The sequence below is a fragment of the Carlito syrichta genome, unplaced genomic scaffold (assembly GCF_000164805.1).
Source record: "Carlito syrichta isolate Samal-C Ts95f unplaced genomic scaffold, Tarsius_syrichta-2.0.1 Scaffold304554, whole genome shotgun sequence".
Taxonomy (NCBI): Eukaryota; Metazoa; Chordata; class Mammalia; order Primates; family Tarsiidae; genus Carlito; species Carlito syrichta.
The window spans coordinates 420,415-435,059 of record NW_007248650.1 but is presented as its reverse complement, the minus strand read 5'-3'; the positions used below and the strand labels follow the sequence as shown (position 1 = coordinate 435,059).

Below are 14,645 nucleotides of genomic sequence, written 5' to 3'. Positions count from 1 at the left end.
CTTATCTTTGCTGGAATGGGCCCACCTATGATATTACATTCTAATTATCTCTGTTCTCTCTCCCCTCTTCCTTCTCTCCTGTCTGTCTGTCTCTCTTTCTTTCTGAGACAGTGACTCACTCTGTCACCCAGGTTGGAGTGCAGTGGCATGATCCCAGTTCACTGCAGCCTTGACCTCATAGGCTCAGGCAATCCTTCTGCCTCTCAGCCTTCCAAGTCGCTGGGACTATAGGTGTGTGCCACTATGCCCGAATTTTTTTTTTGAGTTGGAGTCTCACTCTGCCACCTAGGCTGGAGTGCAGTGGCACACTCACAGCCACCACAGCCTCGACCTACTGGGCTCAGGTGATCCTTCTGCCTCAGCCTCCCAAGTAGCAGGAACTACAGACACACACCGCCATGCCTGGCTAATTTTTTATTTATTGTAGAGATGAGGTCTTGTTAAGTTGCCCAGGCTGATCTTAAACCCATGGGCTCAGGCAATCCTCTTACCTCAGTCTCCCAGAGTGCTGGGATTATAGGCATGAGCCACCGTGCCCAGCCTCTTCCTTATTATTATTGTAATTGTATTAAAATACACATAACAGAAAATTCACCATCTTAAAGCATACCGTTCAGTGATTTTGACAAATCTGTATTGTTGTACAATCAACCTCCAGGACTCTTTTCATCTTGCAAAACTGAAACTATGTACCCAGCAAACCACTCCCCATTCCTCACTAACCCTGGTCCCTGGCAACTACCTTTCTGCTGTCTCTGAATTTGGCAACTCTAGGTACCTCACAGAAGCAGAATCATACTGTGTCTTTTTGGACTGGCTTATTTCACTCAGCATACTATCCTCATGGTTTATACCATAATGTAGCATATGCCAGGATCTCCTTTCTTTGTAGGACTGAATCAGATCCCATTGTATGTATAGACCACATATTGTTTATTCATTCATCTGTTGATGGACACTTGGATGTACCTCTTGGCTTCTGTGAGTAATGCTACAATGAATATGGGTGTGCATATAATCTTTAAGTTCTGCTTTTAAGTCTTTTGAATATATACCCAGAAGTAAAATTGTTGGATCATATGGTTATTCCATTTAAAATTTTTTGAAGAACTGCCATATTGTTTGTGGCTATACCATCATCTATTCCAAGTCTAGAAGGGTTCCAGTTTCTACACATCCTTGCCAACACCTGTCAACTACTATTGTTTTTCTTTTTCTTGAGCTGGAGTCTCTCTTGTCACCCAGGTTGGAGTGCAGTGGCACACTCATGGCCACCACAGCCTCGACCTGCTGGGCTTAGGTGATCCTTCCACCTCAGCCTTCCAAGAGGCTGGAACTACAGATGCACGCCACCACACCTGGCTAGTTTTTTTTGCGTGAGTGCGTGTGATTTATTGTAGAGGTGAGATCTCACCAAGTTGCTCAGGCTGGTCTCAAACCCTCGGCTCAGGCAATCCTCTCGCCTCAACCTCCCAAAGTGCTAGGATTACAGTGTTTTTCTTAAAAAAAATTTTTTCCCCCCGCCAGGCATATGGCGCATGCCTGTAATTCTAGCACTTTGGGAATCCAAGGAAGGAGAGTAGGTTGAGCCAGTTCAAAAGCAGCTTGGGTGACAGAGCATGGCCCTGACTCTAAAAAGTAGATATGGGGCCTCATTCTGTTGCCCAGGCCAGAGCGCAATGGCATGATTGTAGGTCACTGTAACCTCAAACTCCCAGGCTCAAATAATCTCCGTGCCTCAGGCTCCTGAGTAGCTGGGACTATAAGTGCATATCAACATGCCCAGCTAATTTTTAAACTTTTTTTTTGTAGATATGGGGTGCTATGCTGCCCAGGCTGGTCTTGAACTTCTGGCCTCAAGTGACCCTCCTGCTTCAGTCTTCCAAAGTGTTGGGATTACAAGCTTGAGTACTTTATCAGCCTAAGCAAAAGTTGAATTTAATTAATTGACCTTTAAAAGACAAGGTCTCACTCTGTTGCCCAGGTTGGAGTGCAGTGGCATGATCAAAGCTCACTGTAACCTATAAACTCTTGGGCTCAAGAGATCCTCTCGCTTCATCCTCCTGAGTAGCTGGAACTACAGGCGCATGCCACCACCCTAATTAAAAAAAAATTTTTTTGAGTTGGAGTCTCACTATGACCCAGGCTAGAATGCAGTGGCATGTTCACAGCCATCACAGGCTCAACCTGCTGGGCTCAGGCGATCCTTCTGCCTCAGTCTTCCAAGTAGCTGGAACTATAGGCCCACACCACCATGCCTGGCTACTTTTTTTGACTTATTGTAGAGATGAGGTCTCACCAAGTTGACCAGGCTGGTCTCGAACCTGTGGGCTCGGGCAATCCTCTCACCTTGGCCTCCCAAAGTGCTGGGATTATAGGTGTGAGCCACCACGCCTGGCATTTTAAATTTTTTGTGGATCTGGGTCTTGCTATATTGCCCAGGCTTGAACAAAACACTTGAGAGGAAGGAAGCCATCCAATGACTATGTGGTCTGTCCAATTCATACAGATGTTAACTGGTGGAATTCGGATTCTAGCCCTAACAAAATGAATCCACACTATTTGGACTTCTAACGCATATTCTACAGATATGAAATACCATCCTAATGCACTGCATTACCACAAATACACAGGTTTGTTTATGGACTTTATATTCTGTTTCAACGATCTATTTGTCTATTACACTGCCTCGTGTTCATTCAAAAAATCTAAGCTGCTCATGTTATCCACTCTGCTTAAAATTTTACACCGACTAACCTCAGGATCAAGTCCAAACTGTTCAGCATGTTATGTGAGGCCCCTGCCCTCTCCTCTACCTCTTGAGTCTTCGATGGGGGTGCAGGCCCCTTCCTCCATGATTTCCTGTGTTCTAGTTATAAAGCCCTTTGGCAGTCATCTGAACTGGACAAGCGCATTCACTGTGTGACATGTGTCTCCTGGCTTATCCACCCTGCTTCCTATGCTTCATCTTCTTACTGGGCAAACACCTGTTTGATCAATCGACTGATTGATCTCTCTCTCCCACTCTGTGTCTCTATCTAGAGGTCTCACTATGTTGCCTACACCAGCTTGGAACCCAAGCAATCCTCTCACCTCGGCCTCCCCAAATGCTAGGATCATAGGCATGAACCACCACGCGTGGCCTACCTGTTTGTTAAGATGAACTCGAACATCACCACCTCTAGTCTTTCCTCCCTCCCCATCCCCCAAAGTAGAAAGAAATCGTTCAACCTTTGTGTGTTAACAGCCTGCCCTGACACTTTTGCCCTAGCAGTGCTAGTTTACTTTATTTATTAATTTACATGTTTTTCTCTCCCACCATGAGTGTCTTGAGGACAGGACCATATCTTATTAAGCACCTAGTATACACAAAAAATGTTTGTTGAATAAGTCAATATAAACATCACATTACCTAAGCAACCTGATCTATAAAAATATGTGAATTATTTCTTAACTGTAAAGTGAGAATTTATAATTGTATAAATGTATGGATTACAAAGTGATGTTATACCTAACATTTTTGTGGTGACATTTGGAATTTACCCTCTCAGCAATTTTGAAGTGCAGAATACTCTATTAACTGTATTCACCACACTGTGCCATAGAACTCTGCAAAACCTTCTTCCTGGCTGAGATTTGCACCCTTTGCCCACCATTTAAAATTTACACATAAGACAAAATACCATTTTCAAAACAGCATTAAAAAATGAGTGTATTTATCCATACTCAGCTCATAATAGAGCAAATGAGTGAACAGAATAATTCATGTTATTGCATGTTTAATGAACTGGCAACAGAGAAAGGTAGTTGAAGAAAGGCAAAGGAGCTTTGTCTTGGAAGAACTAGAACCGAGGAGCTCCGTAATCATCCGGCATCCGCTCGATATTGTATCTGCTCAGGATGAAAGTTCAGAGTGAGAAGAGTGAACACAGAAGCACCCAAAACCATCCTCTTCTGCCTGCAGCTCGGCCCGCATGGTGAATGCTTTCTGTCAGTGGGAGCATTTTAGGAGAACATCATAACGAATTATTTATAGCGAAAAGTTGACCATAATATGGTGTTATCTTGACTCTTCAAAGTGACAGAGTTAGTGAGTGGGGCAGCCAGGACTTGAGGTCAGGTAAGCCCGGCTCCTCAGCCTACATTCTTTCTACCACAGTGCTCTCCTCAGCTGGAAAGTGACCTCAAGATCTGAGGAATGATGTGGAAACATCCAAGAAGGATAAAGAACAGCTTTTTTTCCTTTTTTTAAATAAGCTTTTAGTTTCTGAGATGAGGTATTGATTAAAAACAAACAAAAAAGCAACTTTTAAAACAGATATTAAAAAAAAAACTCTCAAAAGTATTTGTAGCCAAAAAGATTAGCTCGATTAAAATTACTGCTTTGCAGGTATGGTGGCTCACACCTATAATCCCAGCACTTTGAGAGGCCAAGATGAGAGGATTGCCTGAGCCCACAGGTTCAAGACCAGCCTGGGCAACTTGCTGAAACCTCATCTCTACAATAAATCAAGAAAAATTAGCTGGGCGTGGTGGCACATGCCTATAGTTCCAGCTACTTGGAAGGCTGAGGCCAAAGGCTCGCCTGAGCCCAGCAGTTCGCCTGAGCCCGGCAGGTCAAGGTTGTGGTAGCCGTGAGCATGCCACCGCACTCAGGCCTGGGCAGCAGAGTGAGACTCTGACTCAAAAAACAAAAGAAAACAAAACAAATGTATAAATTACTGCTTTGTATTCAAAGCAAGATATTTCCCTATTTCTTCTAGTAATATAATTATAACAAGCTAAATGTCTGCTGCATGTCAAAATCCTATCTTCATCTTTTATTGTTGTTTTTGATACTTTGTCTCATTTCTTCAACTACAACTATGGCAATATATGCTACAATTAATTTCTCTCAAATCCTCTATAACGTTATCACCTAACCTCATTTTTAATTGATACTTCTCATCACATCCCTAAGAAAAGTTCTCACCTGTGGTTAGAAATGTACATGATAGGAACTCCAGGGATCTTCCGGATTCTTCTTTTAAGGTCCCGGTCAACTGTGGCCACAATGTAGCACTTGTGCTATAAAAAAATATATTGATCAATGTTCTCATTGAGCTCACTGAGTATAGTTAATGACCATGGATAATGGCACAACCAGTGACTAGTCTCAGCATCATTTTCATAGTAAATAGTGTAGAGAAGTCTACGACAATTTGTTGAGTAACTACTCTGATCCAGGAGCTCATGTTTATAAAATATATAATGTGTTGCCTCAGCTGAATGTAGCCCTAAGAATCTTGAGGGGGAGAGCGGAGAAAGCTATCTACAAGTTGCAAACTGTTTTCTGTTTCATAAGTGGAAGGGATTTTTCATATTTGGGGCAGACAATTCCTTGGTTTTGTGAAAACGCCCCGAGGGACTCCATGGAGATATAAAATGCCTTAGTCTGAAGGGCAGAGTTCTCTTCTTTCCCTGGAAAGAAGTGCTGTGAGGTGGAGGCAGGATACCCCCTGGCCCAGAAAGCCAAAATAGGATCTTCAGGACTTGAAGTCTGAGCCTAGCAGCTCTAAAAGCAGGAACATTTAGCTCTCAGTTGGAAGCTAATTTGTGCCATACTCTACTTCCATCAAACCTGAATCATTGAGTTTTACAAAAAGTTGCAGCTAGTGTCAGTTGTGCTGCAGGAAATTAAGGGAAATGCGGGCCCCACCCATGGCATGAAGTGACCTTGTGGTTACCAGATGAAGATATTCCTCAGCAGAGAGAGGCCCTTATAAGAGCAATCAGCAGCAGAAGTTCTTGTGGTGCCTGGCAAGAAGGCTAGAATGAAAGAGTTGAACACTCTTCTTCTAGGGTATTTGAGGCAGCACCCTGGGAGCTCTCAGATATAACTAGGAAACACTCTTGGGTTAGGTATGGTGGACAGAACAAAATTTCAGTAAACAGAAATGTACATTTTACATATTTGACATTAACTCGAACTGTGAATTTTTTTTACACAGTTTTGTGAAATCAAGATTCAACAGGTGTGCCAAATCCTGTACCCAGTAAGTGCAGGTGCTGATATTTGAAACCACATCTCCCCCTCAAGCCTGTACCCTTCCCATTATGGTTAGAGTATAAATTTTCAATCCACTTTCTCAAGTAAAAGAGGACACCCATGCTTCTTAAGAATAGATGCTGAGTCGGGCTCGGTGGCTCAGCCTGTAATCCTGTGCCTTGGGAGGCTGAGGTGAGTGGATTGCCTGAGCCTGTGGGTTCAAGACCCGCCTGGGCAACTTGGTGAGACCTCATCTCTACAATAAATCAAAAAAATTAGCCAGGTGTGGTAGTGCGTGCCTGTAGTTCCAGTTACTTGGAAGGCTAAGGCGGAAGGATTGCCAGAGTCCAGCAGGTCGAGGCTGCAGTGGCCGGGAGCGGCCACTGCACTCCAGTCTGGGCGGCAGAGTGAGACTCCAACTCAAAAAAAGAAAAAGAAAAATAGATGCTATGTCATATTTTTGTTGTTGTTTGAGTCAAGGTCTCTCTCTGCCCACCAGGCTGGAGTGCAGTGGCACAATCACAGCTCACTGCAGTCTCAACCTCCTGGGCTCAGGCAATCCTTCTGCCTCAGGCTTCAGAGTAGCTGAGACTACAGTGCGTGCCATGATGCCCAGCTAATTTTTTGTAGACATGAGGTCTTGCTATGTTGCCCAGGCTGATCTTGAACTGCTGGGCTCAAGCAATCCTCCTGCCTCGGCCTCCCAAAGTTCAGGGATTATAGGCATGAGCCATTGCACCTGGCCTTATGTCTTTTTTTTTTTTGAGTTGAAGTCTCACTCTGTTGCCCAGGCAAGAGGGCAGTGGCATGCTCAAGGCCACCCACAGCCTTGATCTGCTGGGCTCAGGCGAGCCCTCTGCCTCAGCCTTCCAAGTAGCTGAAACTACAGGTGTGTACTACCACACCTGGCTAATTTTTTGATTTATTGTAGAGACGAGGTCTCACCAAGTTTCCCAGGCTGGTCTTGAACCCCTAGGCTCAGGCAATCCTCTCACCTCAGCCTCCCAAAGTGCTGGGATTACAGACTTGAGCCACCATACCCTGGCCCTTACGTCATTAACAAAAAATTATATTCCCAGATTTTTACTGACCATGAACAATGAGGAGATAATACTTTATCTTAAAACACACACACACACACACACACACACACACACACACACACACACACACACAAAGTAAATATTTACAAATGAATGCTACCTGAGTTACTCTCTGTACTAGGCAGTCATCTGCATAGGTTCCTTTGTGTGTGCATGGTAATCGCTCAAATCTTGGATCCTTCGCAATCCTGAAGAGTTATAAAAGTGGATTAAAGAAAACATTCAAGCAATTGGATAACTTTCTGAGTTTCACTCAGTGAAATCAAAGTCACATGAACTGCTGGAGATCTAAGGTACTCCTCTCCTTCTGAAGCTCATCCTCTAATTGAAAACAGCTCACAGGAAGGGGAATTGAAGCTTACCGACTGACAGCTGGTGTGCCTCAGGTCACTTTATCATCACAAAACTGAGTTATTATAAATCCATTTCACAGATGGGGAGGCAGGTTCAGAGAGTTTAAAGTAATTTGTTCAAAGCCAGGATTCAAGATCAAATCAATTTTAACCTGATCATTTCACTTTTAGGATGTTGTTTTACACAAATGTACAAGAATATAGGCACAGGGATGGCCCCTGAAGCACCATTTGAGTGTTGAGTAACTGGAGATAATCTAAACATCCATCAGCAAGGTAAAAGCTAAACACATTGTGGTACCACATCCTATTAAAAAAAGAGTGAGAGACAGCTGTATGTACCAGTATGGAAGGGCTTATACTAAACCGCTGAATAAACAAAGTAGGCCAATGAAATAAGTAAATAAACACATACATACACAAATAAAATACACGATTCAATTAAGACAAATCCTGCTCTCTGATAGATTTGCATTTGCACAGAAGAAGATCTGGAAAAATACATACTAATCCTTTCTCAGTGTCATTCTTGAGATAGAATGGGCAAAGTATGAATGTGGAGGAGGATTTTCTTTTTATTATATGTGTGTGTTTATATTGTTTGCTATAGAACATCCAAACAGGTATTATTTTCATACAAATTTGAAAAAGAAAAACCCTGGGTCTGTGATTCCTAGAGCCACACTCTTTCTATTATACAATGATGATGAGTCACTGAAATGAATAAAAATATAAGGGAGCATGTGGGTACCACATGCAACAAAGGTCTTCCTCCATAGCACAGTAGTTCATTGCTAGGTCAATGGGGGGGGAGGTGTAAGAGGGTATATTTAGAAAAAATGACATGGGGATGAAATACGATGAACTCTAAAGAAGGCACCAAGCCACAAGGGTGGGTACACACCAAGCAGGGCACTAGCCACCTGTGAACAGGCTTTTGGTGTTCAGGGACGAGTGAGCACATCTTTCTGGCTGGAGGAAAAGTGTTCCCAGAGAGGAGGGTGAGACAGGGCTGGAAAGAATCTCCAAAGCCAGGCTGAGGAGTGTCAGCTTCATGACACAGGTGTTGGGTGTGACTCAAGACTCCTGAGGAACAGAGTGTCTCAGAGCAAAGCTCCATCTTGGAAAAACTAAGCAGGTTGTGGTGAGGACACTCTAGGACATGCTAGACTGGCTGCTGAGAAGCCAGGCAGGCAACAGTCTAGAACTCTGCTCTTCTGGGTTATCTCTTCACTCCTGAAATCATTTACCTCCTTCTCTCTAGTCGCTTTTCCCCAGAAATCTATCAGCATACTCTAGATGCTTTCCCATCTTAAAAAAGGAAAAAAAGTCTTTTTATTTGCATCTCCCTCCAACTAACACTCCATTTATATGTCTCTTCACAGTCAAGCAGTGCTTCCACTTGGTGCTTCTATGTTTTCTCCTCCTATTCTTTATTTTTATGCTTTTCCCCTCTTTATTACCTCTTTTCTTCTTTCATTTTTATTTATTTTTTGAGTTGGGCCTCAGTCTGTCACTCAGGCTGGAGTACAGTGGCATGATCACGGCTCACTGCAGCCTTGACTTCCTGGGCTTAGGTGATCCTTCTGCCTCAGCCTTCAGAGTAGCTGGGACTACAGGCATGCACCATCATACCCAGCAAAGTTTTAAAAAAATTTCTAACATATTTTTGTAAAGACAGTGTCTTACTATGTTGCCTAGACTGGTCTTGAACTCTTGGGTTCAAGCAATCCTCCCACCTCGGCCTCCCAATGTGCTGGAATTATAGGAACGAGCCACTGCACTGGCCTCTTCTTTTAATTTGAAGTATTTTAGGTATACAGAAAAGGATAAACAATAACACCTTATCCACCATCTAGTTAAAGAAATGACACATCATAAATACAAATGAAGCCACCACTCCAAGTCTAACCTCTTTCACCTCTCCACAAGTAACTACTACCCTAAATTTGGCATTTATCATTTCCACACATTTTACTATGCATATAAGACTACATATGTACATATCTAGAAACAATGTATTATTGGTTTGCATGTTTTTAAACTTTATATAAATGGTAAGCTCCATATATGCTCTTGCTTTTGTTTTAGAGATGGCGTCTTGCCATGTTGCCCAGGCTGCCCTCAAACTCCTGGGCTCAAGTGATTCTCCAACTTCAACCTCCTAAAGTGCTGGAATTACAGGTGTGAGCCACATTGCCCAGTTCTATTCAGTCTTTTCTTAATGGTCCTTTTGGTTGCCCACAATTGTTTGCTATGACATACATAAGAAAATGCCAATACTTGACCCCAGTAGTATTATGGCAGTCCTTTTCTTCCAACCAGAACCCACAGTAAGAAATGCATTTTACTAGTATACAGAATGCACATATATATGCACACATAAAAGTGAAAAAAGCTAGGCCAGGTGCAGTGGCTCACATCTATAATACCAGCACTTTGGAAGACAGAGGCAAGAGGACTGCCTGAGCCCAGGGGTTCGAGACTGGCCTGGGCTACTTGGCAAGACCTTGTCAATAAATCAAAAAATTAGCTGGGAGTGGTGGCACATACTTGTGGTTCCAGTTACTTGGAAGGCTGAGCCCAGCAGGTCAAGGCTGCAGTGGCTGTGAGCATGCCACTGCACTCCAGCCTGGGTGACAGATTGGGACTCCAACTCAAAAAAACAACAAAAAAGGTGAAAGCTCTGCAAATGAGTACTCAGTCTTTACTACATGCAATGCAAGCAAACATGTTATAGTTTCTTCTACTTCATTAAACTGATTTCACAACCTATGGATTGTGAAAGTCAGTGTTGTGGGAGTATAAACAACTTGATTTGACCAGAGATTGCCAAATTGCCCTCCAAAGTGATGACCAATGTATACCTTTAGTAGTTGAGTATGTCGATTCCCATTGCTTCACAGTCTCAACTATTGCTGGCATTGTCAAACAGATTTAAATTTTTTTTCCAGTCTAATGGGTATAAAATGGTATTTCACAGTGAATTTAAAAATTATCTCCATTTTTCTTACAGATTTGAAGTTCTTTATATCTTTGAAAATAAGCCTTTTGTTGAGTATAAGTGTTACTACTTTTCACTTTGTTTATGGCATCTTTTGTTATACACAGCTATTCAATTTCAAGAGTCAAAATGATTAGTTTTCTACTATGGTTTGTACTTCTGAAGAAATCCTTGCTCACCCTCAAATCATTAAGATATTCTCCATATTTTCTACTAAAAGTTTAGATACTTATTTTAACTGGAGTTGATTTTTGTGTAAGAAGTGAGCTAAACATTCAATTTTATTTCTTTCTACAGGGATAATCGGTATTTTAATAGTTTATCATTTTGTCACTTTCTCACTGAACTAAACGACTCTACCACTCTAGTAAGTTTTGTTTTCTTCTGCCTCAAAAAAAATTTGCTTTGCTGGGCGTGGTGGCTCACACCTATAATCCCAGCACTTTGGGAGGTAGAGACAGGAGGATTGCCTGAACTCAGGGGTTTGAGACCAGCCTGAGCAACATGGCAAGAACTTGTTCTACAATAAGCCAAAAAATTAGCTAGGTGTGGTGGTGCATGCCTGTGGTTCCAGTTACTTGGAAGGATGAAGCGGAAGGACAGCCAAAGCCCAGCAGGTTAAGGCTGCAGTGGCTGTGAGTGTGCCACTGCATTTCAGCCTGGGTGACAGAGTGAGACTCTGACTCAAATTTTTTTTTTGAGTTGGAGTCTCACTCTGTCTCCCAGACTGGAGTGCTGTTGCCGCTCCCGGCCACCGCAGCCTCGATCTGCTGGGCTCCAGCGATCCTTCCGCCTCAGTCTTCCAAGTAGTTGGAACTACAGGCACGCGCTACCACGCCCGGCTAATTTTTTTTTATTTATTGTAGAGCTGAGGTCTCGCCAAGTTGCCCAGGTGGGTCTCGAACTTGTGGGCTCAGGCAATCCACTCAACTCAGCCTCCCAAAGGCGCGGGATTACAGGCTGAGCCACCGAGCCCGGCTTCAAATTTTTTTAAAAAATTGCTTCATTAAATATAAACAAAATATAATAAAATTCACTAACTGTAAAGTTAGTTAAATGAGTTTTGACAAATTTATGTGTTTTTTGTTTGTTTGTTTGAGTCAAGGTCTCACTCTGTCGTACAGCTCACTGCAGCCTCAATCTCCTGGGCTCAGGCAATTCTTCTGTCTCCGCCTCCCGAGTAGCTGGGACTACAAGCATGTGCCACCATGCCCGGCTAACTTTTTGATTTTTTATAGGGACAATGTCTCACTATGTTGTCTAGGCTGGTCTTGAACTCTTGGACTCAAGCAATTCTCCTGCTTTGGCTTCCCCAAATGCTGGAATCACAGGTGTGAGCCATTGCCTAGTTTTGACAAATTTATACATCCATGTAATGTCCTCCACAATGAGATATAGAATATTTTCATCACTGCAAAAAAGTTCACTTGCTCCTTTGCAGTTAACCCCTTTTTTCCTCCTCTGGGTCCAGGCAACCGTTGATCTATACTCTATTACTATGGTTTTGCTTTTAGAATTTCATAAATGGAAGTCCATTTCTAGAGTGATAGAAATATTTTATTTCATGACTATGATGGTAGTCCACGACTGCATACATTTGCTAAACCCATCAAATTATTACAAGTAAAACCAGTGAATTGAGAGACAAATACCACATTCTCAATTATAAGTGGGAGCTAAATAATGTGTACACATAAATGCAGAAATGTGGAATGATGGAAAATGGAGACTTGGAAAAGTTGCAGGGGCAGGAAGGAGGTGGATGAAGAGAAATTACTTAATGGGTACAGTGTACATTATTCAGGTGATAGATACCCTAAAAGCCCTGACTTCACTACTGTGCAGTTTATCTATGTAACAATATTACACTTGTTCCCCATAAATTGATTTAAAAAAAAAAAAGAAAATTAAGCCGGACTCGGTGACTCAGCCTGTAATCCCTCGCCTTTGGGAGGCTGAGGTGAGTGGACTGCCTGAGCCCGCGGGTTCGAGACCTGCCTGGGCAGCAAGACCTCATTTCTACAATAAATCAAAAAATCAGCCGGGCGTGGTAGCGCATGCCTGTAATTCCGGCTACTTGGAGGGCTGAGGCGGAAGGATCGCCGGAGCCCAGCAGGTCGAGGCTGCAGTGGGCGGGAGTGGCCACTGAACTCCAGTCTGGGCGACAGAGTGAGACTCCTACTCAAAAAAAAAAAAGAAAAGAAAATTATGTCAATTATACCTCCATGAAGATGACCAGTAAATCAATCAATCAATCTACTGGGCTATTTTGTACTTTGAATGTCTTTTATCCACACATGATTGTGTAATATCATAAATTAATCATTTAGAAAATATTGTTTCACTGAGGCACAGAGATCTTCCAAATATTGACACTTTCATGACATAATATTAAAAAAAGAAAAAAAAAAGTCAGTACATCCACTGGTCTCAGAAAGGTCTTTAATACTGGAAATGCAATAAGCTTCTGGCTTTTTAAAACTAATTTTTGTGGGATACAGTGGCTCATGCCAGGAATCTCAGAACTTTGGGAGGCCGAGGTGGGAGGAATGCTTGAGCCCAAAGTTTGAGACCAGCATGGGCAACATAGTGACACCTCATCTCTATAAAAATTCAAAAAAATTAGCTGGTTGTGGTGATATGTGCCTATAGTCACAGCTATTAAGGAGTCTGAGGCAGAAGAATCACCTGAACCCAGGAGGTCAAGGCTGTGGTGAGTCCTGATTATACCACTGCACTCCAGCCTAGATGACAGAGTGAGATTTTGACTAAAAAAAGAAAAAAAAAGTAAAACTAATTTTCACTTGCAAGCTTGAATTTTATTACTGGCAAAAAATATGGTAAGTTATTTTCCTTGAATTGACAGGTTCACTGCCATTAATTTTTGAGACAGTATCTGCCAAATATAAAAAGTCTGAATAACTAGTGTTTATCAGTTGTTCTTTCACACAAAATTGATATTCAATGAAAAAGTAGCTGGTTTAGTTCACAGTTCAAACAAGTACACAAGTGCTAAGGAGACAAACCTTGTCCTTTCATATGGAGTGCTTTTTGCATACTTCACATCTCATCACAAAGAATACTTATGCGTACTTGGGGGTCAAGATTTAATAAAGTTAAATCTTATTGCTGCATCCAGAACAAAGTGATTCTGGCTTTTTGGAAAAACAGCTGACAATGGGTGGTGGTGAAGAAGACAGTGACTACTAGCATTATATGAACCCATTGCTTTGATTTGTATTAAAGGCAACAGCAGTTGTGCCATCAGTACAACTATCAACACAGTGACAAAGGCAAAGTCTTAGCTTTTTTTCTTTTTCTTCTTCTGAGTTGGGAGGTCTCACTCTGTCACCCAGGCTGGAGTACAGTGGCACAACCATGGCTCACCACAGCCTCGACCTTCTGGGCTCAAGTGATCCTCCTGCCTTGGCCTCCTGAGTAGCTGGGAGTAGAGGCGCATGCCACCACACCTGGCTCATTTTTGGAATTTTTGTAGAGATGAGGTCTCAATATGTTGCCCAGGTTGGTCTTGAATTTCTGCACTCAAGCAATCCTCCTGCTTCAGCCTCCCAAAGTGCTGGGATTACAGGTGTGAGACGCCGTGTCCAGATGTCTTAGTATTATGGATATAGTTTTGCAAACTTTCTGCAAAGCACTCTGAGACACAGGAGTCCACAAACACACTTTGAGAACATCCACTTTATTTTTTTTTGAGTCAAGAGTCTCACTCTGTCGCCTAGGCTGGAGTGCAGCAGCATGCTCACAGCCACCGCAATCTTGACCTGCTGGACTCAGGTGATTCTTTCGCCTCAGCCTTCCAAGTAGCTGGGACGACAGGCACGTACCACCACTCCTGGCTAAGTTTTTGATGTATTGTAGAGATGAGGCCTTGCCATGTTCCTCAGGCTGATCTCGAACTGCTGAACTCAGGCAATCCTTTCACCTCTGCCTCTGAAAGTGCTGGGATTAGAGGCGTGAGCCACTGCACCTGGTCAGAGAACACCCACTTTACATTCAAAAGTATTTTCTGAGCTGGGCTTGGTGGCTCAGCCTGTAATCCCGCGCCTTTGGGAGGCTGAGGTGAGCAGATTGCCTGAGCCCGCGGGTTCGAGACCCGCCTGGGCAGCGAGACCTCATCTCTACAATAAATCAAAAAA

The 14,645-nt window shown here is 42.8% G+C and overlaps 1 protein-coding gene across 1 annotated transcript in view; it reads right to left on the bottom strand.

The window, feature by feature from the left end:
* Nucleotides 1-3,685: 3,685 nt before the first annotated feature.
* The window catches only part of FCF1 (FCF1, rRNA-processing protein), an 18,212-nt gene continuing 7,252 nt past the window's right edge, over nt 3,686-14,645 (bottom strand). The window contains exons 6-8 of the mRNA XM_008060187.2: nt 7,232-7,319; nt 4,973-5,067; nt 3,686-3,891 (exon numbers count right to left, since the gene is read on the bottom strand). Of these exons, the coding sequence (XP_008058378.1) occupies nt 3,843-3,891; nt 4,973-5,067; nt 7,232-7,319 (232 nt within the window). The 3' untranslated portion in view covers nt 3,686-3,842. The remainder of the gene's footprint in view (nt 3,892-4,972; nt 5,068-7,231; nt 7,320-14,645) is intronic.